The sequence below is a fragment of the Puntigrus tetrazona genome, chromosome 8 (genome assembly GCF_018831695.1).
Source record: "Puntigrus tetrazona isolate hp1 chromosome 8, ASM1883169v1, whole genome shotgun sequence".
NCBI classification, from domain to species: Eukaryota; Metazoa; Chordata; class Actinopteri; order Cypriniformes; family Cyprinidae; genus Puntigrus; species Puntigrus tetrazona.
The window spans coordinates 7,496,494-7,517,133 of NC_056706.1; the positions used below are offsets into that span (position 1 = coordinate 7,496,494).

Consider the following 20,640-nt stretch of genomic DNA (forward strand, 5'->3'; position numbering starts at 1 on the left):
TTTGTTTCATTTCATTTTGCTCTGCTTTTTCTACTGAAAATCACATTTGCATTAGAGTTCATTAAAAGGAAATTTCCACTGAAAACCCCTCTCAGTGAGGAGTTAATTTGATGTGACATTTGCAACAGCTATATTAACTAGAATGTGTAATGATACTAACTGAAATTCGGGTCAACGTTCAAACACTCCACTTACCCAACATTTCCCTAGAGATATTAAAATTGCTTTTAAAAGCTCATAATTGTGTTCATATTTTCAGTGGTGTGGCATCAGAACGGGACTGAATGTCTTCCAGTCTTCCAGTAGACCCTTATACCTCTGGGAGGAGCAGACAGCGTTGCCTCACACCTTTACCGTAAGTTAGACACTCCTCTAAACATTTTGTCACATTCCTCACTGGAGCCATATGTGAACAGAACACACACACACACATATGCTTAAGAAAAAAGGGCTTTCTAGATCAATGCTTTCGGTGAATATGACTCGCTGCCCACAGCAGTTTAAATATTTGGTTGTCCCATGAGCTCATGCTTTAGATCTAACAAAACCAAACAGTAAGTCACTAAGAATCACTAGTTATCCTAATAAAGCACCTGCCGTCCAGTGCACTTCAATGTAGCATTTGATCTTATTCATTTGCTGTAAAGTACACTATAAAATAGCGCGTCAGAACCCAGATATTACTTTGTCTAAAATATAGCGCTTTCATTCTTTTGGTTTCTCTGGGAAGTGTCCAAATGGCCCTTCTTCATCAGGGCCACAGTGAGGCTCTCTCTATCATTTCCCTGGGCTCTACGCTGTTTATGCACTAAGCTGTGTTATAGAGAGAGTGTGTGTGTATGGCACAGCCCATCTCTGGCGGCTCTCAGGTGCCTTTCTGTTTTAGTGGCCTTCAGAGTTCAAAGACTGACCATACCTCCTTCTGAAAGCGCCATGCAGGACTCTGAGACTCTGCTCAAACTTCTCTGCTGTGTAGTAAGTGTCTCCTTTCATACGCAACTAATGCTCGAAAGTAAATTGACTTTTGTTTGTTTGTCTGCAGACCTTGTTTTTATAGTTTGTAGCAATAATTGCTTTATTCTGAGCGCGATTCCAGCATTCAAACGTTAATATAAAGCTCTATGTGCTTCTGTCTCAGCTGGCATCAGTGAATGAATCTGAATCTGTGTTTTGATGTGATTTGAGCACGGTGTGTATTTCGGTGTTTGATTGCCCCAGGCCAGGCCTGAGGCCTTTGTCATGAGCATGACGAGGACAGGAACAGGAAAAATCCAACTTCTGAAAAGTTTTTCAAAATACACTGAACAAACTATTTTTAGTAGGAGATCTCATAAAAATACTCTAAACAATTCAATTATTAATACTCTAAATCACTATCAAAAGTTGTCTTGTTTACCTTAACTAGTTGAGTATTTGTTTAAGACATATCCCAAACTTTCAAGTTCCCAGCATGCACTGGATGTTGAATATACTGTATGTTGATTATTATGAAAAAAATATAATTGTTTTACATTTTAGTGGTTTATTTTATATTTGGCTGTTGTCATTGTTAGTTAGCTATCCTGTGGATCAGACTTCATATTTTTAATAGATTTAAAATTTGTTGATCAGTAAAATGATTTTTAGACATTCATTATTTTAATCAAGTTTTTAAGTTGTCAATTCTAGTTGAGTTAACTTACGTTGATTGCAATAGTTGGCCTTATTTTGTTGAGTTTTTTCATAAACCAGAGCTAAACTTCAGAAATGCAAGAAAATCTCACACTTCCTTTTTTAAATCTGAATTGAATTCATGTAGTTATACACAAAAACAACTTCACTGATAGGTCCAAAAATAGGGTACATTTTAAAATACATTTAAAAACTTATTCATACACCACTCTTCAAGACATTGGGTCTGGAAGATTTATTTATTTATTTACTTATTTAAATAAATTTTTAATGTCACAAAGACTTTGAGAAAATTATTAGATTGTAATCATGTTTAACATTAATAAACATTGCTGCTTTTTTTATCAAAACAATTGCAGTCCTGGTAAGCATAAAAGTCATTTAAAAACAGATCAACAGTAAGTGCCAAAAATGCCAATGTCATATTCATATAGCTGCTGAGTAAACAAGTGAACACAACAAAACCACTACATCATTTTTTACTAACATTTTTAAACTGGGGTAAATGGCAGCTTTACTGCCATTCAAAATCATTTTTTAATTTTTTAAGAAAAAAAATTGCTCATGAAGGCCGTAAAATTTTAAAAAAATACTGATAAAAATAACGGCAAATTAAAAATAGAAATCTAGTATGTCTTCACTCTCATTTGTTCACACTCCTTGCTAAATAAAACAATTTCTTTAAATTCAAAAAAAAATTACACTGATCCTAAAATGACCTGTTATTAATTATTAAATCTTTAATATCTCTTAATTAATTATTAACAATTAGTTATGGTTATTTTATTCTCAAATAACTTAATATAAAAATAATAATAAGAAAAACAGCTTTAAAAAAGAGAAATCCAAATTAAGGCCTAATATAATGAATTTCCTTTTTTTTAACGTAATGTATATTAGTTAATGGATAAGATGTAAGATGTGTCCTATATCCTTTATAGTTTGTGAGCACATTGATGCTCTCTTGTGTAACTGTTGCCCCTGACAGCCACCGTTGCCATAATCACAGCCCAAGTTCAATGTCGGCTGGAACGTTGCCACAAACAGCTAATTCTCTTTGCAATGCAAACTAGCCGGTCCCTGCAAACACCACAGGCTGGATGAAATGAAAGTGAAGTTCACAGAGCTCTGGAGCCCATGTGAGAAAAGCAAACACAAGCTGTTATGCAGTCAAAGGATTGCCTTCAGCTCAGCGGCTGCTTGAGAGAAACCTTTCTAACACTGGCACGATTGGGGCTTTACTTATGTTATTATGAAGCTGAGATTGCAGACAATTCCCAAACTGCTTGTCACATTTAAACCTACGTACAGTAAATCTCCCTCTTCTGGACTGGAGAATCAATGCTACAGCAGCTAATTAAACTTAATGTTTCCACACCAAATTGCGTGGTTTCAGCCTTGTGTTGACTTGTGCCGTTAAATAATGCAAACGGCATGTCAGTAAAGGAAAACAGCGGATGATTGCAGTCTGACATGATGTTAAGGAGGATGATAAAAATAAAAAAATGATTTTCACATCTGGTCCTTTCATAACCATGGCATGAGACATTGTCATAGCAACTGTGGACATGTCTCATGTACTGGATATTTTTGCTGATAAATCAATGAAAGATTAGTGACAAATAATAGATGTCTATTTTTGAGCTGTACATGATTACATGTATATTGCTCCTTGATTTATACACTTTATTGGGTAGTTTGTTTTATGGCGGTATTGTAATAATCATCATCTCCATTTGAACTCTATTGATGCTTGAGCTCATCCATTAATATAAACTCTTTTATTTTCATTATCTGCCATTGATTTGGTTTCATATAATCAAGCGTGAACGTCAGGGAGGTGTATTATTGCAGCTAATGTAATTGCTTTGAGTATTACATGCTTTATTGTGCTCATCAAACACATTTTCCGTCTGTATGGATCTTGGAAATCTATTGTTTTCTAGATGTCTGTTGTTTGCTTTAATCAGTGAAAAGTCATTATCTGTAAACTGGAGATGGTTGTTATGCTTTACAGGGTATCATGCAGCAAATGACCTTAGTAATGAGTGACCTGACTGGAGATGACCCTGACTGTCCTGATCACAAATCCCACTGTATCCAGAAGTCACAGGTAAAATCTTTATTTATTTTTTTTTGGAACAATGCCAAAGTATTCATGCAATCAGCACAACTAGCCCAGTTCATGTGGATGCAACTTGATGAATGAAAACCAAATAGTAGATACTAATTGAAAAAGGTTTATTGTGCAAAAGATTGGGAGCGCTAGATTTTTTGATGTTTTTGAATGAAGACTCACCTCACCAATTAATTCTTTACTATGCAAGTTTTGGAGCGTTTAAAGCTCTAAAGCACTGCTTTAAATGAAATCGTCCAATCTTTAGAGGTGTTTGGAAAAAATTCACCGTTAAACAAATTGTTTGGGAGTGGTTGAACAAATAAGGTTAAAATAAATACATATTATAAGAAAATTAAAAGTGTTTTTTGACTTTGCATGTTTGTCAACCTGTTCTTTGAGACTCCTAAAACCAGAATATGAACCATTTATATATAAAAGGGACACTTTAAAATTCAAAAGGGCACTTTTAAAGTTCAAAACTTTTTTGTGACTGTAATGCATTTTAAGGATTCTTTAGTGATTAGAACATCAAAAGACAGCATTTATTTGAAATACAAACATTTTATAACATTGCCTTTACTGTCACTTTTGATCAATCGAAAGCATCCTTGCTAAATAAAAGTATCGAGTGGTGTGATTTCTTTTTAGATGTCCTTATCAAATAATTGTCATGAATTATCTGTGTACTTGATATGCAAATCTTTGGATAAAAGAAGATATTGAATTTATCACCGCTGTATAACTGCTTGATGTTAGGTTGAAAATGTGGCTGTAGATTGTGTGTTTTTCCATTATGGAGATCTAGAGGGCCATGAATCAGTCAACTTCAGTGTACTAACTTTACGAGCGGATAAAACTCAGTTTACTTTGCTCACAAACATGTCACTCAAGAGACACTCTGTGTCTGATCACTGCTGTCTGGAAATCTCTTAGTCATTTTAGAGTTTATGTACATGTATATTGTGAACCTATATGAGCTATGTGAACTATATTAAAGTATGTATCTGTTCAAACTTATTACAAGGAAGAAGACAAGTCTGTTGCGACAACGGATGTAGAAGATAAAAATAAAACAGTGAAGATTGACACAGAAAGAAGCATTCATCAGTGCCCACATATGATGTCATTTCCTTTATCACCTGTAGATTTAAGCAGGCCACATTCACAGACACCAGCAAATGGATCTTTGGAAAGACTATCTAAATTAAAGATGGCAACATCGAGGCTGCCGAGCTGATTCTACATATGAAATGAAATCTGAATGGGCCAAAGCCTCTGTTATAAACAAGAGGAGGCAGGTGCGGGTGGAATATACAAAAAAGAAACTTTCATTTCCTCTCTCCCCGTCCAGCCCACCAAAACAACTCAATCATTTCATTTTCCAGAGAACAGGAGCGTGTTTGACACTGAACCTCGAATTTTAAGACAAAATATCAGTTCTACAGCAGGTAGTTCCATTTCACAATCTAAAGATTCTATCAAAATAAGCACTGAAGACAAATCAGAGGTCAAAGGTCAGACTAATAAGGAGCTCTTGCAGACACTACAGCCATCTGTCTCAGTTCTGAAGAACAGTACAGAGCTTGCCGTTTCAATGAACACAAACCCAGTGGAAATTTCTAGAACAGCAACAAATATCCATCCGATTGAAATTTTAGATTCAGCCAATAATGCGTCGTGGACAAAGTCTGTTAAGGATTCAATCACAGCGCCAAGTGGTTCACTTCAAAACCTGACCCGCGCAGCCATGGAAACCAGCACCGCAGCGCCTCAGTCAATAAAGTAAAGTCACTGGAGAAGAATGAAGAAATCAGAGTGACTAGTCGACCCACGACGCCGATGCAAACTCAACCTGTAGCAATCACTCAGCTAATGCCTTTTCATCAAACTGGGAGTCCCAGTGCTGAAAGACAGGAAGCTAGTACTGCACCGAGAGAGAGAGAAGATGCAGATGAGACTCCACAGATTAGACAGGAGGAGCAACAAGCCCTGTGACTGAAGAATTAGAGACTGATGATTGTTATACGGTGATACTGCTGCCTGTTCAGAACATCCAAATACACCAAATACAACAACAGCCCAGCGTAAGTAAAAAAAAAAAAAAAAATTATATATATATATATATATATATATATATATATATATATATATATATATATATATATATATATAACATAATTAGTGTTGAAATATATAAGTTGAAGTGTATACATTTTAATTTCTGTAACATTTTATCCTACCTGAAATTAATTTGTATGTAATCCATTTGCATAAATTTAATTAAGTTAAGTTAAGTTAAGTTAAGTTGAGTTGAGTTGAGTTGAGTTGAGTTGAGTTAAATTAAATTAAATTAAATCAAATCAAATTAAATATTGTTTTAAAGAAATTATTGTTTTAAATGTATTATAATTTATTTGTTTTGCATTTTTGCTTATTTGGTGTGGAAATCATTACTTACAGGGGAAGGTGAAAACATACAAGGCTTCTCTCTTAAGCCGCAATAAATGCAGATGTAAAATATGAAAATAATGTCTAATTTGGCTTTTTTGTGTTTACTCAGCCAATCAGATGCACAGAAACATAAACAGAGAAGGAGGTCTAGTACGCACATCAGGTTTCAGAGGCCTAAGTGTAAGAAACCCATTAATATTCCATTATTTTTGCATTGATGTTTGTCAGTCGAATGAAAGGCTTTAATATCCACTGATAATGCTGTAAGGTTTACATACTACTTTCAGTTAATACTGTTCTTAATGAGTCTCTGCTAGATATACTAATACACTGACACCTTCACATATCTGTTCCACTTTTAAATGAAAGAAATGTAGAAAGTTAAAGAAAATTATTACAGCCTTACAGATATGAAGGATTCTATTTTACGTTCTCCTTAAATACAGTATATCGTTATAGCTAGATGATTGTTTTGAAGAAAAGTCCTCTTCTCTTTTTTCTAATACTGTGATTCTCACCCACATGGTCATCTCAGGCCCATCACTAGCCTTTATAGGAAATTGAGTTTGCAGAGGCATTATTCAATTAAGTGTGGAGAAGAGGAGAAGGAGGGTCATTTACCTCCAGTGAATGGAGCTTATGAACAAGAACTGACTCTTTGTATGACACTGAGAGAGAAATATTATCCTGAAAAGAGGAACAGGATTAGAGAAATTATTTAATAATACCAGAGCCGAGAGAAAGAAAGAGGGAACAGTACTGACACTATGTAGGCCTTCCGTTTTTAACCATTTTAGTGTATTTACTGCACTACTTGTGCATTAAACTGTTAATCCGTCGGTCTCATTTTGCATTTGTTATGTAAATTGTGAACTGCATAAGTAGTGGTATTATCACTTTACTGTGGAAAGAGATATGTAGTGGCAGTGAAGCAAAATTAACTGAGCACTTGCGCCTCCGGTGGTTGCAGGTTTCTGTACAGAATTGTTGTTAGATAGATAGATAGATAGATAGATAGATAGATAGATAGATATAGATAGATAGATAGATAGATAGATAGATAGATTGATTGATTGATTGATTGATTGATTGATTGATTCTATTCTTACAGGGGTATCCAGGCCCACCTGGCTTACCAGGTCCTCCAGGTGAAAAAGGAGACAAAGTTTGTATTAAGCATTAATTAAGCTTACATTTATTTAAATCAACTTTTTAAAATAAATCTTTTTGTAAGATATTTTCAGCTAAATCTTGTCATATAAATTTTTTAGTCAAACGATTGAATGCTTTTATGAGTGTTTGTTCGGGTGTCACACAGGGGTATGCAGGAGTGATGGGTCGAACGGGCCAGACAGGGTACAGAGGACCAATCGGACCGCCAGGCATGCCTGCTATTGTAGTCTGGTACACATCAGAAGAAGAATGGCAAGCTTTTAAGGTGCATAACAATATCTTCACTAATTTAGCTCATTTTAAATTAGGATTTCGCTACCATTCATTTTGAAAACATAAATGTTATATAACTGATTCTGTGAAATGCAAACGATGCGGACATGCTTACGGTCCTTGAAAACACTGTGCAGTTCTTCTTATACTTTTCGCTTTGCTTCCAGAAAAAGAAATTCTACAAAAAACTAGTGTCACTGTGGCCGGTGAGTTAATGAGAGCATTATTTGAGCTGCATCGGTGCACTGCAGATACACTGCAATTTGTTTCACTCTTTTTTTCTTCTACTTCCTTCAGAGAGTGAAGGGATTACCAGGACCTATGGGACCACATGGACAGCCTGGACCACTCAAATGCGTATAAATATATTCTTTGATGCTGACATATAATCTTCATTTCTTTGTCCAGATAATTCCACAAACTTTTGGTGCCAGTAACAATGGAACAAAATTCCTATATATATATATATATATATATATATTTTTTTTATATTTATGTATATATATATATATATATATATATATATATATATATATATATATATATATATATATATATATATATTTTTTTTTTATATTTTTTTTTAATAGTTTATTTATTTATTTTTAGGGCCCTCCTGGAGTTCCAGGGATACAGGGGAGAAAGGGAGAGCGAGGAAACTCGTAGGTATCACTGTCTCCTCTCTTCATCATGCAATCATGGTGCAAACATGGTGTTTAGTTTCATAAACGTGTGATCAAACCATGTGGACACTTGAGATGGGTTGAAAAGAATTTGATAAGCTCAGTGGGTCAACAAGCATCAACAAGTATGAAGTCAACGAGCCACGTTGTTCAGATTTCAGCTGATTCAAAAGCAAAGAGATGCTGTGTTTGACTCACTCCAGGCTCGCTGCCATTCAAATCATAAGAGCAGTTAAATCTTTGGCATCAAGGGAGAAGTGTGATCAAGATGACATTCATCCGAACTTCTGTTGGCTGCCTCTTCATTTACAAGCTTTTATGCTTTTGTAAATGAAAGAATTATTTAACCGGTTTTATAAAACCGTACTCATCCCATACAGTAATACTGCCTGCCATTGATTACAACCAGCAAATCGTAGAAAAGTAGAATCAAAGGGCAAGTGAAGTTTTACTATTACTATTAATTTAACCCAGTCAATGAATGTGGTTTGTGATTGCTTTTAGAGTTGGGCTACATGGCAGTAATTCATTTAAAAAAAGAAATTATCTGCTATTTAGATTCTATGTAGATCTATGTTGATAAGTAGACTGAACCATATGCTATACTAACTGTATCTTTTTTCATCATGTACTAGGGAAGAATAGGACCAGTAGGAATTCCAGGGTCGCTTGGGAGACCAGGATCAGAGGGCGCTGCTGGGAAGGATGGGGAGACAGGCCCTAAAGGACCACCTGGGAGGATGTAAGACTTATGGGAATCTAAAAACTCCATATGCATCCTTACAAAGTGATTTAACTTTTAGTAGTATTAAATATGCTGTATATTCTGCCTATAATTGCATATATTTGCCTATGTGTTTTATTTCTGTAGGGTCCAAAAGGTTATGTTGCAGAGAAGGGCAGCAAAGGGGAGCTGGGTGAGTGGGTAAGAATGACCAGGGTTTTCTATAGTTAATGCAATATTTCAAATTCAAATTCAAATTTTATTTGTCACATACACATACATACATGGTACGACATGCAGTGAAATGTTCTTTACAACCGTCCAAAATTTAAATGTATATATAAATATAAAATATAAGAAATATGTATAAAAAAAAGAAGTGTGCAAAGTAGAATATAAAAATAAAATAAAATAGAATATAAATATAAAGTATAAGATATAAAGTGTAAAGTGTATAAGTGTAAGTGTAAAGTACTAAGCCTTAATGGATTCTGTGCTTACAGAAATCTTCTATCATGCAATCAGTTCTATAATAAACTTTTGTGCCAACTATTTTGACTATTTACATTTTGTAATATTTAAATACATTCTGCAAATTCCATTTGTGCCTAGCCGTAACATAAGATAATCTAAATATACAAGACCTAAACAGGAGTCCACTACTGTCCGCACAGCGTGCATGTTTGACATCTCAGCCATAAATTAATTGATTATATCGCACTCCATATTCCATAATGCATATTTAAAGAAACGGTATCTGGTGTGTTTAGGGTGATCTTATGAGCAGGGACCTCATGGAATCAAAGGAACAAAAGGAGAGAAGGTAAAATGTTGCTTCTGCTCACCAAACTTTAGATATGTATGATAATATAATATTGACCAAATTCTGTTTCTTTAGGGAAAAAAGGGACAGAAGGGCCTAGCAGGGGTAGTAGGATATATTGTGAGTAACTTCATATTTCTGATTGTGTGTCATTTCTTTATGAAACCGATATCCTGTCTGTCTCTACAGCTTTTGAGACTGATATCTCGAACTGATGTTGATATTGAGACTTTTAACTATTTTTGAAAGACGTCTCACTAAGGCTGCATTTATGATCAAATATACAGTAAAACGTATGTGTACAATTTAAAATAGCTGCTTTCCATTAGATGAAGATATTGCAAAGCAATAACAACTTCTTTAACAAACAATATTTTTTCCATACAAAGGGGCCACCTGGACCAAGAGGACCTCGGGGATTTATGGGGCCACCTGGTCAACCTGTATATGCTAAATTATCATTTTTATTGTCCATATAAAATATACAAAAAAGGTGAGCAATCTGATTGTTTTAGTAATAATCTGTGTCACAGGGACAGATAGGGGAGCCTGGGTTCACTGGATCACCAGGACCACCAGTATGTTACAAAATCGCATTTATTTTTTATTAATTATTATTCAGTATCAACTTTCAATTCTTTGATGTTTAGAACTTGACCTTTAAGCTTTCTTTAAGGGTCTTATGGGTCCAGCGGGGTTGAAGGGAGTTCCAGGCGTCAACGGACCCCCTGTAAGAAGCACTCTAGTTTTTATGCTTCAATCCAGTAATTTTGACAGTCCTTGAACATCATCATTCCAGTAATCACAAATGATTAAGAAAGTCGTAAAGATTCGTTAGTCAGATCAGTCGCTAATGCATACTATTAATTCTCTTTTATAGGGACAGCTTGGTGAGATGGGGCCAAGGGGACCACTTGGCAAACCAGTAAGTCAATCTTTTATTTACAAAGACTTTATAAAAACCAAAAAAAGAGAAAAAAGTCATATGCCATTATATATTTCAGGGAGAGGAAGGGTCTGATGGTATTATCGGTATTCCTGGTGTTCCTGGACCCCAGGTGCTGTAAACTATGTATTTTATCTTTCTTATTTACATTATGTATTTGTGTGCTCTTGGTCTCCATGATTACACACACAGTATTTTACAGATAGGATCCATATTATGGTTAAGGCATATTCTTAAAGGAAGTTACAGTAATAGTCTTATATAACTGGATTTTGTAACCCATATTGTAATATTGTAGTCATGCTGGAAAATGTAGAATATGACCCAATTCTTATATCAATCTAGCTATGTATTTGCTTGCCTCTTTCCTCTCCTCTATCAAACTACTATGTCTAACTACCACATTATCTAACAAACTATTCAGGGAAAACTAGGGGGTGATGGACCACCAGGTCAGAAAGGAGACTCTGTATGTGCATTTCATGTCTTTTTATAAAAGCTTTGAAATTACAGTCACATCTGAAATCGCATTTTTGGTTTTCCTGCATTTACTTGAGGCACACGTATTTCTTATTCAAACAGGGAGATGTGGGAATCGAAGGAGACATTGGGAGTCCAGGACCACCGGGTCTAAAAGTAAGCCTGTGGTTCACTCTTCATGAATAATTATTTACGGTCTCTTCAGATATCTCTCATATTCTTTTGATACAGCAGTGCGCTTCTATGGTAATGCAGCAATATGCTTTCTTGTTTCAGGGTGCCAGTGGAAAACCAGGAAAACACGGACCCTCAGGTGATCCAGTAAGATTATTTCAAACATTAATATTTTAAATGTCTTGTTGTTGTGAGACACTTTTGATATGTTTTAGAGTTTTCTTTGTAGAAGCTGCTGGTAAAGCAATATATTCATTTCGGTATGTAGTTAGTGAGGCTATACTATTATTAATTAATTAATAATTTAATTAATAATTAAGTATTAACTTCAATTTAAATAATTAGAATATACATTTAGCACTTTCAGTGTGTTGTGAAGGGGATTTTTAAAAATTTATTTTAATGCTGTGTTTGTTCTTCTTTGTATTTCTGACATACAAACAGCATGATATAGATGTAAAATGAGATGTAAAATGTTTTCATAAAACAGGTCAAATCGCAGTATAATGGTATTGATAATTCGTATGACTCTAGAGAAAATAATATCATGATTTTGGGATAACTATATTTGTTGTCTTTGTCTGTCTGTGAACTTCAGGGCTTGAAAGCACAGCATGGAAAGAAAGGAGATTCTGGCCAAAAGGAGATCTAGTGAGTTCACTAAAATATTTACAAAAGCTCTGGCTTTTGTAAACACTTTTTTATTGAGAGCCAGATGTACACTGTTCTCAGATCCCAAAGAACTAGAAATCATTGGATTAAATGTTGAAAGAACTAATCTATCTTCTTTTTGTAAGGGTCCTCCGGGGATGCCAGGGAAACAGGGATTCAGAGGCAGAGGAGGGCAGTCTGGTGTACAGGGAGAGATTGGCCCTTCTGGACCTGCTGGTTCACCAGGGCCCACGGTGAGCGGTGGCTACTAGTAACTAATTCAAAACTGACTAACTAAAACCAGCCGGTTAGTCATTGCATTGCTTTTACTTCAGGGATATGATGGATCTGTTGGAGATCTGGGGAGACAGGGAAATGATGGATCTAAGGTACAGCAGTGTAATTCTCTATTTATCAAAGAAATCTAATATAATGTGTTACTGCATAAAAACAGTTACCTTTTTTAAATGCTATCTTTAGGGAGAGAGAGGCCACCCTGGTATCCAAGGTGCTTCTGGACTGAGAGGAGACAAGGTGATTGATCATTTCTCTCAACGTGTCTTTGGCAAAAATCATACATTAGATTTCACATACTTAATCGATTTCAATAAAACATTATTTTACTTCAAAAGGGTCAGACTGGCCAAGGGGGATTCGTTGGTTTTCCAGGACCTTTGGTAAGTATGATTTCTTAAATAAAACTGCAAGTCATAATTGTGAAGGCAAGGACGCTAATCATTTTGAGTAGATTTGTTTTATCGTAGCTCCCCCTAGTGGTTATTTTAGAAATGTACAAAATCTATCCATAGGTATACATAAATCACACACACACACACACACACACACACACACACACACACACACACACACACACACACACACACACTCATATGACCAGTAGTTGGCACTGGAATTTTTTTTACATGGTATTCAGAGACCACTGTGGAATTAATACACCTCATCAAAGATTCATTCATTCGTTCATTCATTACCGCAATTCCATGGCCTATTGGTTTAGGAAATATAATAAATCTGAAAACAGATGCCTATATACAGTGGACTAAAGAGAGACACTATATCCAAATGTTTTGTTTTACAGGGGGAGATGGGAAAATCTGGAGAACCAGGGCCTGAAGGAGAGCCCGGTATTAAGGTTCCCTTGTACACCAAATCATTACCTTTTAAATATAAAACAACTCATGCAATTACTTACATGATTTAGTAAAGTTTGATCACAGTTTTCTTTGTTCCTTTGGTCATAATTATTTCAGTTACAACAGAAAATATCATGGCCTAATTAACCATATATATCAGATTACTTACACTTTATATTTTTTAATGGGACAGGGCCGACCAGGAGTCCCTGGAGGAACCGGGTTTAAAGGTCACAAGGTAAACTGAGTTTCCTAATGATTGGTATAATTCTATAACACAAACTTAGCATAGCAGTGATTAACTACTGCATAGGCTATAGTGGATTAGCATCCATTTTAGCAAAGTCATGATTATGACATGATTTAGGGACATCAGGGTGTTTCAGGGAGCAGAGGACAGGACGGCATTCACGGTGCATCTGTAAGAGCCACACATACACAATTTCATACAGAATGCCCTGTTAGTTTGCTTCATTAGCCACTAAAAAGTGATTTGTGTTACAGGGATCGATTGGACCATCAGGATCAGATGGAGATAAAGGACCTCAGGGTCCCCAAGTAATTCCTCCTCTTATTTTTTTCATGATTTGTTAGACAATGTTTATACTGACATGTACAAAACAACTGATTAAACGTCTGAATAGGGTTTACAGGGAAGGCCTGGTGCACCAGGAGTCCAAGGTCCCGTTGGAAAAAGCGTGAGTTTTATTTTCCTTTCCTGATTGACAGCATTTCCAAACCCTTCAGTCTCTTAGTTATGTAACTCTCCATCTTGTGGTATATTTAGCTGTTAAAAATGTAATAGTTTGCCAATTCTGACATTACTGTCTAAGAATATGACCTACAGCACAATGCTATTAAAAACTTTTTAAAAGGGGGAACTAGGAGCCTGGGCCTCACTGGCAAACCCGGAAAGCCTGGAATCAGAGTAAGTAATAATTGTTTTTTTCGATTTCATGACACCTAGCTCTTTAGATCAGACTTTATCCAAATTTGAATATTCGTTTTTTTTTTTTTCTGTGCTCTTTTTATAGCAACTGGCAATGAATTTTATGTGGCTAGTTCAGTCTTGATAGTTTTTTTCCTCAGGTGTTAAAGGCAGAGAGGGTTCAGTAGGGCTTTACGGCAGTCCTGGAGAGAAGGTTGGTGGTTTGTAAATGTACCAGTCACGCCATGTGACACACCATATGATGACAAAATGTAATGCAATAAAAAGCTGAAAACATTATTAGCTGTATTAAACAGTAATCGGCTGCAGAAGCAAAAGTTTTAAATCAAGCCTCCCTTCATTCACAAGCCATATGTTCTGCTCTTTTAATGTATAGACAAGCACATTTTACAAACATTACATTTGATATTAGGGGAAAAGTGGTGCTGAGGGGCCCAAAGGAAATCCCGGTCAGCAAGTAAGTGCCTTATAGGTTGTATATATATTTTACATTTTTCCTCGTTCATTAACATTGAACTGTATGTTTGAAAACTCTATCAATCTATGAATTTTTCTGTCTAGGGTCTTCGAGGCCTACCAGGAGAGAAGGGCTACAGAGGACCTGCTGTAAAGCATACATTTAACACACATTTGCAATCTTTTTGTCATGATGCAATAGTATCATGTGTTTCTTCACTTAATAATGATGAAACATTATGTAAATGTAATCTTCTAAAGGGCCCACAGGGAAACATAGGGCAGTGGGGTGAAACAGGTCTGCGGGGGCCTGTAGGAAATCAAGGGCCAAGAGGGCCACCGGGGCCACATGGAGTGGCTGGGTACCCAGTATGTTTTTTTGTTTTTTTGGTTTATGTGGTTTATTGTTGTGAGGACTGAGGGAAAGTTTTATCTCTATATTGTATTCTGTCTTTCAGGGTAAAGATGGACCACCTGGACCCATTGGACCTCCAGCAGATAAAGGTGACAAGGTGGGCTTTATTTAAGTTCTATCTTCATTATAATTATGTAAAATGTACTGGTTCTTTCACTGTGGCCTTGTATGAGACGTTTTATTTCTAAATGTCTTGGACGAAGGGACTGAGAGGAGCCAGTGGACTGAAGGGAGCTGCTGGTATCGATGGTGAGGAGGTAGATTGCTTATAAATCTTGGTTTTGTTATTAATAAGAAATTCTCCTAAATAATTGATTTGAGTATCATCCATATGTACACTACTTTTTAAAAGTTTGAATCAATAATTTAACAATACAATACAACATACAATAAACTGATAACTGTTTTCTACATTGTTACTATTAAAAACATTTATTGAGCACAAGATTAGGATTTTAGAATGTTTTCTGAAGGTCATATGACATTAAAGACCCATATAACCCCATAAGAGGCTTCTTTCAAAAATATTTCAGATTTGGTAATTGGTAATTGGTAAAAATGGTAATAATTTTTTTAGGGCTCAATGGGTGAAACTGGGCCAGTCGGACCAGCAGGAAGCAAAGGCTTGTCTGTGAGTACAAATTCTTTGATGCTGTATTTTTGCCAACTCCATTTTATACATGTACGTTGTGTTATGGTGTTTTATGTAAATGATACACAGGACAGAACTGTCGGTTGTAGGGTGAGAAGGGTATCGAAGGATCTTTGGGTGATCGTGGCTCAAAAGGAATCCAAGGAGAGCGGAAATCGAGGACCTGCTGGATTGAAAGGACAACAAGGACAAGAAGTAAGAATACTGCTGATTTTTTTTTTTTATTTCTGAAGTACAAAATATCATAAGTTATTTTTTTTTTTGTCAGGGGTTGGGTGGTTCTCTAGGGCAGAAGGGAGATCCTGGATCCCCTGGTGAAAAGTGAGTTTTTAATAAAGTTTATGGAGGTGTTTAAGTGAAATATTAGTCAAATACTTTTAGTGTTGAGATGTTTTCTGTTTGTTTTTGTTTTTCTCAGGGTCAGACAGGTGTGAGAGCTCACTCTGGGTTTGTAGGAACGTATGGTCCTGGAGGGAACATGGGAAAATCTGGTGAAAAAGGCGACAAAGGTCTACGTGGGCTTGTTGTGGGTACTACTTCCTCTTTTACAGCTAATGCATCCTATGAAGAAGTATATTAATTTTGTTATATGGGTATCATAGGGTGAGGCAGGACCAAATGGGCTGCCAGGTCCAAATGGTGCTATTGGGTTACCGGTAAGTTAGGTTTGATGTATTTGATTTATTGTATATTTTGGGATATACATTTTAACATTAATTTATTCCATTCAAATTTAGGGTTTGCATGGAAAAAAAGGGTTTGTCGGACAAAGTGGAAAACTTGGACCAAAAGTATGTTTTTATTTCCACTTTGTATGGTATTTCCAAGTTTGGTATGCTCTGTTACATCGTCATATGAGTAAGTGCATCTGTTGTTTTTGTCCCCTGCAGGGAGAGCCTGGAGATAAAGGGAATCCAGGCAGCCCTGGGAAGATTGGATCAATTGTAAGTTTTTACCTTTGAAGATGCATGCATTATTTAGAAAATGTTATGCGGTCTTACTAACCCAAATTGATGGAATTTTACATGTTGTCTACAGGGTGTTTCAGGCCCAAGTGGGAAGAAAGGAGAGCTTGGAACAGGAGGCGAAATGGTGAGCTAACACTTTACAACCAGATTGGTTTCCAATCTAAAGAATAGAATATGGAGCATTTCACACTGACATACAGTATGCTCAAATGGAAAGCGTTAACATTTAAATGATCTACGCTCCTGTCAAGGGGCCCGTGGGTCAGCCAGGAGCTGTGGGTCATCGTGGACTAAAGGGAAAACTAGGACCTTCAGGACCTTCAGGGGGAAAAGGATTCAAGGGTCAACCAGGGCCAAAAGTCAGTGGTGCAATATTTTTAGATGTATCATTTAATCAGGTCATTTAATGTCTTCACCAGTTGTTTTTGTGATTCTTTCACACAGGGAATGAGCGGTTCTCATGGAAGGAGAGGAAGTAAAGGTGTTGCAGGAAAGCCAGTGGGTTCATGCATTTTTTAGGCTTTTATTGACTTGACAAGCAGCTTTACTAGTATTATTTCATATTTGCCTACACAAACAAATCAAAGTTTGTACGTATATTGTATTATTGTCTAGGGACCTCATGGACCAAAAGGGAAACATGGTAATCCTGGTCTACCTGGAAAACCAGCAAGTATCCCTAACACAAATATGTGAACCTTCTGACTATTTTATGATTGTGCCAAACATGATTGACTTTTACACTAATGATATTTAAGGGATGCAGTGGTACAGATGGACTGCTGGGAGTTATAGGCAATGAGGGTGACCCAGTGAGTAGCTTCCTTTTATTTACATTTTATATAGTGCTTACCAATGCAAACCTCAACACTAGTCTTACGTGTTACTGTCTTGTTTGGACTTTTATGTCATTTCCTGTGCATTTTAAAGTCATTTTTGTAGTTTGGTTGTTTTTAAGCTTGTCACCCTTGTTCATTTATACCCTTGTGTTCCCTCTGTTCACTGTCTGGTGTTGTTCTACATGGATGAATTGTGTGTTTAAGTTCTCTTTTCCTTGCCCTTTATGTTTATGTTCTGAATCAGCCATGTTACAGCTAAGGTGTTGTGTTATTATGCAATTGTTAAGGTGTTCTGAATATTTGCTATGTAGTTACTGGTGTGATCTGGGCCATTGTCCTGAGTTCTGAGCTGGCCCAAGTAGATTAGAATAAAGATTAAACATAAACATGAGCATTTACTACCTTACTGTACTATTTACAGGGTGACATTGGTTTCCGAGGATCTACTGGGAGACCAGGTGCTCCAGGTAGTGCTGTAAGTAAGATGGCTTTATATAATTTGTTGTAAAGAATGTGGTCATGGCTTATATAAAAGTGGTCATGTTTTGTATTATGTCATGGCTTGTGGCATGGATTTAAAAACAAATTCAAAGGGGGCCGCAGGAACACCAGGTTTGCAAGGGAATCAAGGACTACCTGGACCAAAGGTAATTTCCTCTCTGTCTCTTAAATAATGACTCCTACTACACCCAATTTACCATCCTTTTCATCACAGGGCTCTGTAGGACCCAAAGGATTACCAGGACCCACCAGGCTAATAGGACCAAAGGTTATCAAATCAAAGACATTGTTTTTGCTTCTACAATCTGTGTGGATTTTTTTTATGTTATTCTTTGTTAAAACTTAGGGGATTCCGGGACTTCAAGGTGAAAAGGGAGATGTTGGACAAAAAGGACCAAAGGTATCACTGTATCCATTAACTATAGACAATTGCTTCTGACATGTGAAATAATAATAAGAATAATCACCCCAGTTTTGTTCAGAGGTCCAAACTGAGAAAACATGAGTAATTTGTTGCAGTAGCTCAGTGCTCATTAATGCAATTTACAGGGTCATGTTGGCATTAGAGGATTGCAAGGACCCGTTGGACCACCAGGAGAAAAGGTAAGTTCGAACGGAACCGAAAATGCATCAAAAAACAATCAGTTGCTTTTTTTTCAATAGTTGTGAATCTTTTCCTTCATCTCACAGGGAAAGCAAGGTGCCCCAGGGTACAAGGGACGACATGGGCCTAAAGGCGTACATGTAAATAACTACCTTCAAGATACTGTGCACATATTTACTGTGATGTTTTTATTCCTTATTCATAAATATGTTCTTTATTGCAGGGCGACGCTGGTGCTCGTGGGCGTCCTGGTGACAAAGGATTCCCTGGTTTACCTGTATGTCTCTTTGTAAACTCTTTGAACAGTTTTATCTGCTAAAGAACAATAGCATAGATGACACGGTTTCTTGTTTTGCTCTACAGGGTCCAACTGGAAGGAAGGTGTGTACTGAAGGTGTGATCGTAATTTATACAGCTCTGCTTATCTTTGCCCTGTACATGATCCAGGTAGGTACAGTATAGATACAAATCTTATTAGAGTCACACTGACCTGCAGTACCCTGATGTGCAGTATTCAAACAGCAAAGTACAGTAGGGTCATGCTGAAGCATTGACAATATGGGATTTAAAATATGATTTAGACCTCAAGTACATTAAGCTTATTAGAGTTAAATGTGCTTTCTTAAGCGCTGCTCCTATCAACAGGGTATGAAAGGAATTCAGGGAATATCAGGACTGAAAGGTGTGAAAGGTCGGAGAGGACCTCCTGTAAGTGGAATAGGTTTTTTGCATGTGACTTTAATTTCACACTTTAACTTTAATTTCACTTTAATGTCATATTGATTTGATTGCTTTTTAAGATATTGTCTTAATCTTATATTCTGGCTCACTCTCACCATCTCACCAAGGGAAAACCAGGTATTCCTGTTCAGCAGATACCAGGACATCGTACTTCACCTCATGCTCAGAGAAGAGGATCACAAAATGTTGGTACAAACTCAAGCAGTTAATCTTGGTTTGTTGAGCACCAAAACACATTTGTATTGTAAAAATATAGAGGAAAGTTGGGGTCCGGTAGCAAAAAGGCCTGAGATGAAGATTTTAATATATTGATTGTAAGTCTTTGCACGCTATTTTCAGAAAGCAAGGTCATTATCCAGAAAGTCTCGATTTGACAAGCCTGAAGATGAGTTTGAGGAAAATAGCTTCTCGCAAGGCACTAAAGACAACCCAGCAACTACCTGCAGAGAGCTGAGTCTCATCCAGCCTCACCTCAGAGATGGTGAGCAGACTTCAGGCCCAAAAATGTGACTGACATCATAAAGTGGACATTTAATTTACTGTTGTCCTGTTTGTAGGGCACTACTATGTTGATCCAAACCATGGATGTCCATTTGATGCTCTCCGTGTGTTCTGCAATTTCACTGCTGGTGGTCTAACTTGTGTGTCTCCCGTCCGGTCTAAAGTAAGATCAGTATCCTTTAGTGATTCTAAGATGTGAACTGATGTTTTGAACGAAAGTTGGATTTAAAAACTGTAAGATATTATAGAATCAAAATCTCAAAGACATTCACAGTATTGCCCATTACTATTACTCCAAAAAGGGATTTTCAATGTAATGCCCCATAAGAACCACTATTGGCTTCCCAGAGAACGTTTAAATAAAAGATCTGATGTGAAAGACATTTTAATAATCCGAAGAACCCTTTTTTAATATAAAGGATCTTCTGCAGATTGAAAAGCTTTGTTGTATGTTTAAGGTTCTTTGTGGAACCATATCACAATAAAATGTAAATATTTGCAAGAAAACTGCCAGTAAGATACACAGAATAACACACAGAATATGTTTGTACGTATACTGTTATATTGAATATTATAGTATATTTGTGTGTTAATTGACGGTGATTTGTCAGATTTCAGGGATGTGGGCATCAGAGGACAGATCTAAAAAGTGGTTTAATGAGCTGCACAGAGGCTTCAAGGTAATAACTGCT

General features: G+C 36.4%; 4 protein-coding genes and 3 long non-coding RNA genes across 9 annotated transcripts in view; all 7 read left to right on the plus strand.

The window, feature by feature from the left end:
- The first annotated feature begins 880 nt into the window (after positions 1–880).
- On the plus strand, positions 881–4,994 carry LOC122350887. The gene is made up of 3 exons (XR_006251631.1): positions 881–975; positions 3,689–3,784; positions 4,815–4,994. It is a non-coding gene; the product is annotated as an uncharacterized LOC122350887 (long non-coding RNA).
- Positions 4,995–5,821: 827 nt separating this feature from the next.
- Positions 5,822–9,116, plus strand: LOC122350681 (collagen alpha-2(IX) chain-like). Its single transcript, XM_043247358.1, has 7 exons — positions 5,822–5,874; positions 6,351–6,421; positions 7,353–7,406; positions 7,560–7,679; positions 7,855–7,893; positions 7,985–8,044; positions 9,006–9,116. Exons 2-7 carry the CDS (start codon positions 6,359–6,361, stop codon positions 9,114–9,116), a joined length of 447 nt encoding a protein of 148 aa, XP_043103293.1. The 5' UTR covers positions 5,822–5,874; positions 6,351–6,358.
- A 131-nt stretch (positions 9,117–9,247) lies between these two features.
- The window catches only part of LOC122350865 (collagen alpha-1(I) chain-like), a 513,797-nt gene continuing 502,404 nt past the window's right edge, over positions 9,248–20,640 (plus strand). The window contains exon 1 of the mRNA XM_043247625.1: positions 9,248–9,295. The gene's annotated coding sequence lies outside the window, so the exon portion shown is untranslated. The remainder of the gene's footprint in view (positions 9,296–20,640) is intronic.
- LOC122350882 (collagen alpha-2(I) chain-like) lies at positions 12,321–14,168 on the plus strand. Its single transcript, XM_043247649.1, has 9 exons — positions 12,321–12,422; positions 12,504–12,557; positions 12,649–12,702; positions 12,801–12,845; positions 13,268–13,321; positions 13,516–13,560; positions 13,690–13,743; positions 13,827–13,880; positions 13,967–14,168. The coding sequence occupies exons 1-9, from the start codon at positions 12,327–12,329 to the stop codon at positions 14,042–14,044; spliced, it is 534 nt and encodes a 177-aa protein (XP_043103584.1). The 5' UTR covers positions 12,321–12,326; the 3' UTR covers positions 14,045–14,168.
- On the plus strand, positions 14,541–15,041 carry LOC122350892. The gene is made up of 3 exons (XR_006251636.1): positions 14,541–14,728; positions 14,833–14,877; positions 14,989–15,041. It is a non-coding gene; the product is annotated as an uncharacterized LOC122350892 (long non-coding RNA).
- On the plus strand, positions 15,060–15,943 carry LOC122350889. 2 transcript variants are annotated; one of them, XR_006251634.1, is made up of 5 exons: positions 15,060–15,096; positions 15,186–15,239; positions 15,346–15,391; positions 15,720–15,773; positions 15,864–15,943. It is a non-coding gene; the product is annotated as an uncharacterized LOC122350889 (long non-coding RNA). The 2 variants fall into 2 exon arrangements; XR_006251633.1 differs by having other exon boundaries at positions 15,884–15,941.
- On the plus strand, positions 16,219–20,111 carry LOC122350878 (collagen alpha-1(II) chain-like). Of its 2 annotated transcripts, XM_043247645.1 has the most exons (21): positions 16,219–16,320; positions 16,397–16,450; positions 16,532–16,585; positions 16,685–16,738; positions 16,833–16,886; positions 17,014–17,121; positions 17,207–17,260; positions 17,378–17,431; positions 17,521–17,574; positions 18,023–18,076; positions 18,195–18,248; positions 18,317–18,370; positions 18,449–18,502; positions 18,652–18,705; positions 18,793–18,846; positions 18,930–18,983; positions 19,070–19,153; positions 19,352–19,414; positions 19,555–19,636; positions 19,787–19,928; positions 20,005–20,111. In XM_043247645.1, the coding sequence occupies exons 1-20, from the start codon at positions 16,273–16,275 to the stop codon at positions 19,819–19,821; spliced, it is 1,176 nt and encodes a 391-aa protein (XP_043103580.1). In that variant the 5' UTR covers positions 16,219–16,272; the 3' UTR covers positions 19,822–19,928; positions 20,005–20,111. The 2 variants fall into 2 exon arrangements, with proteins under 2 accessions (XP_043103580.1, XP_043103581.1); XM_043247646.1 differs by lacking the exon at positions 20,005–20,111 and having other exon boundaries at positions 19,555–19,661; positions 19,787–19,917.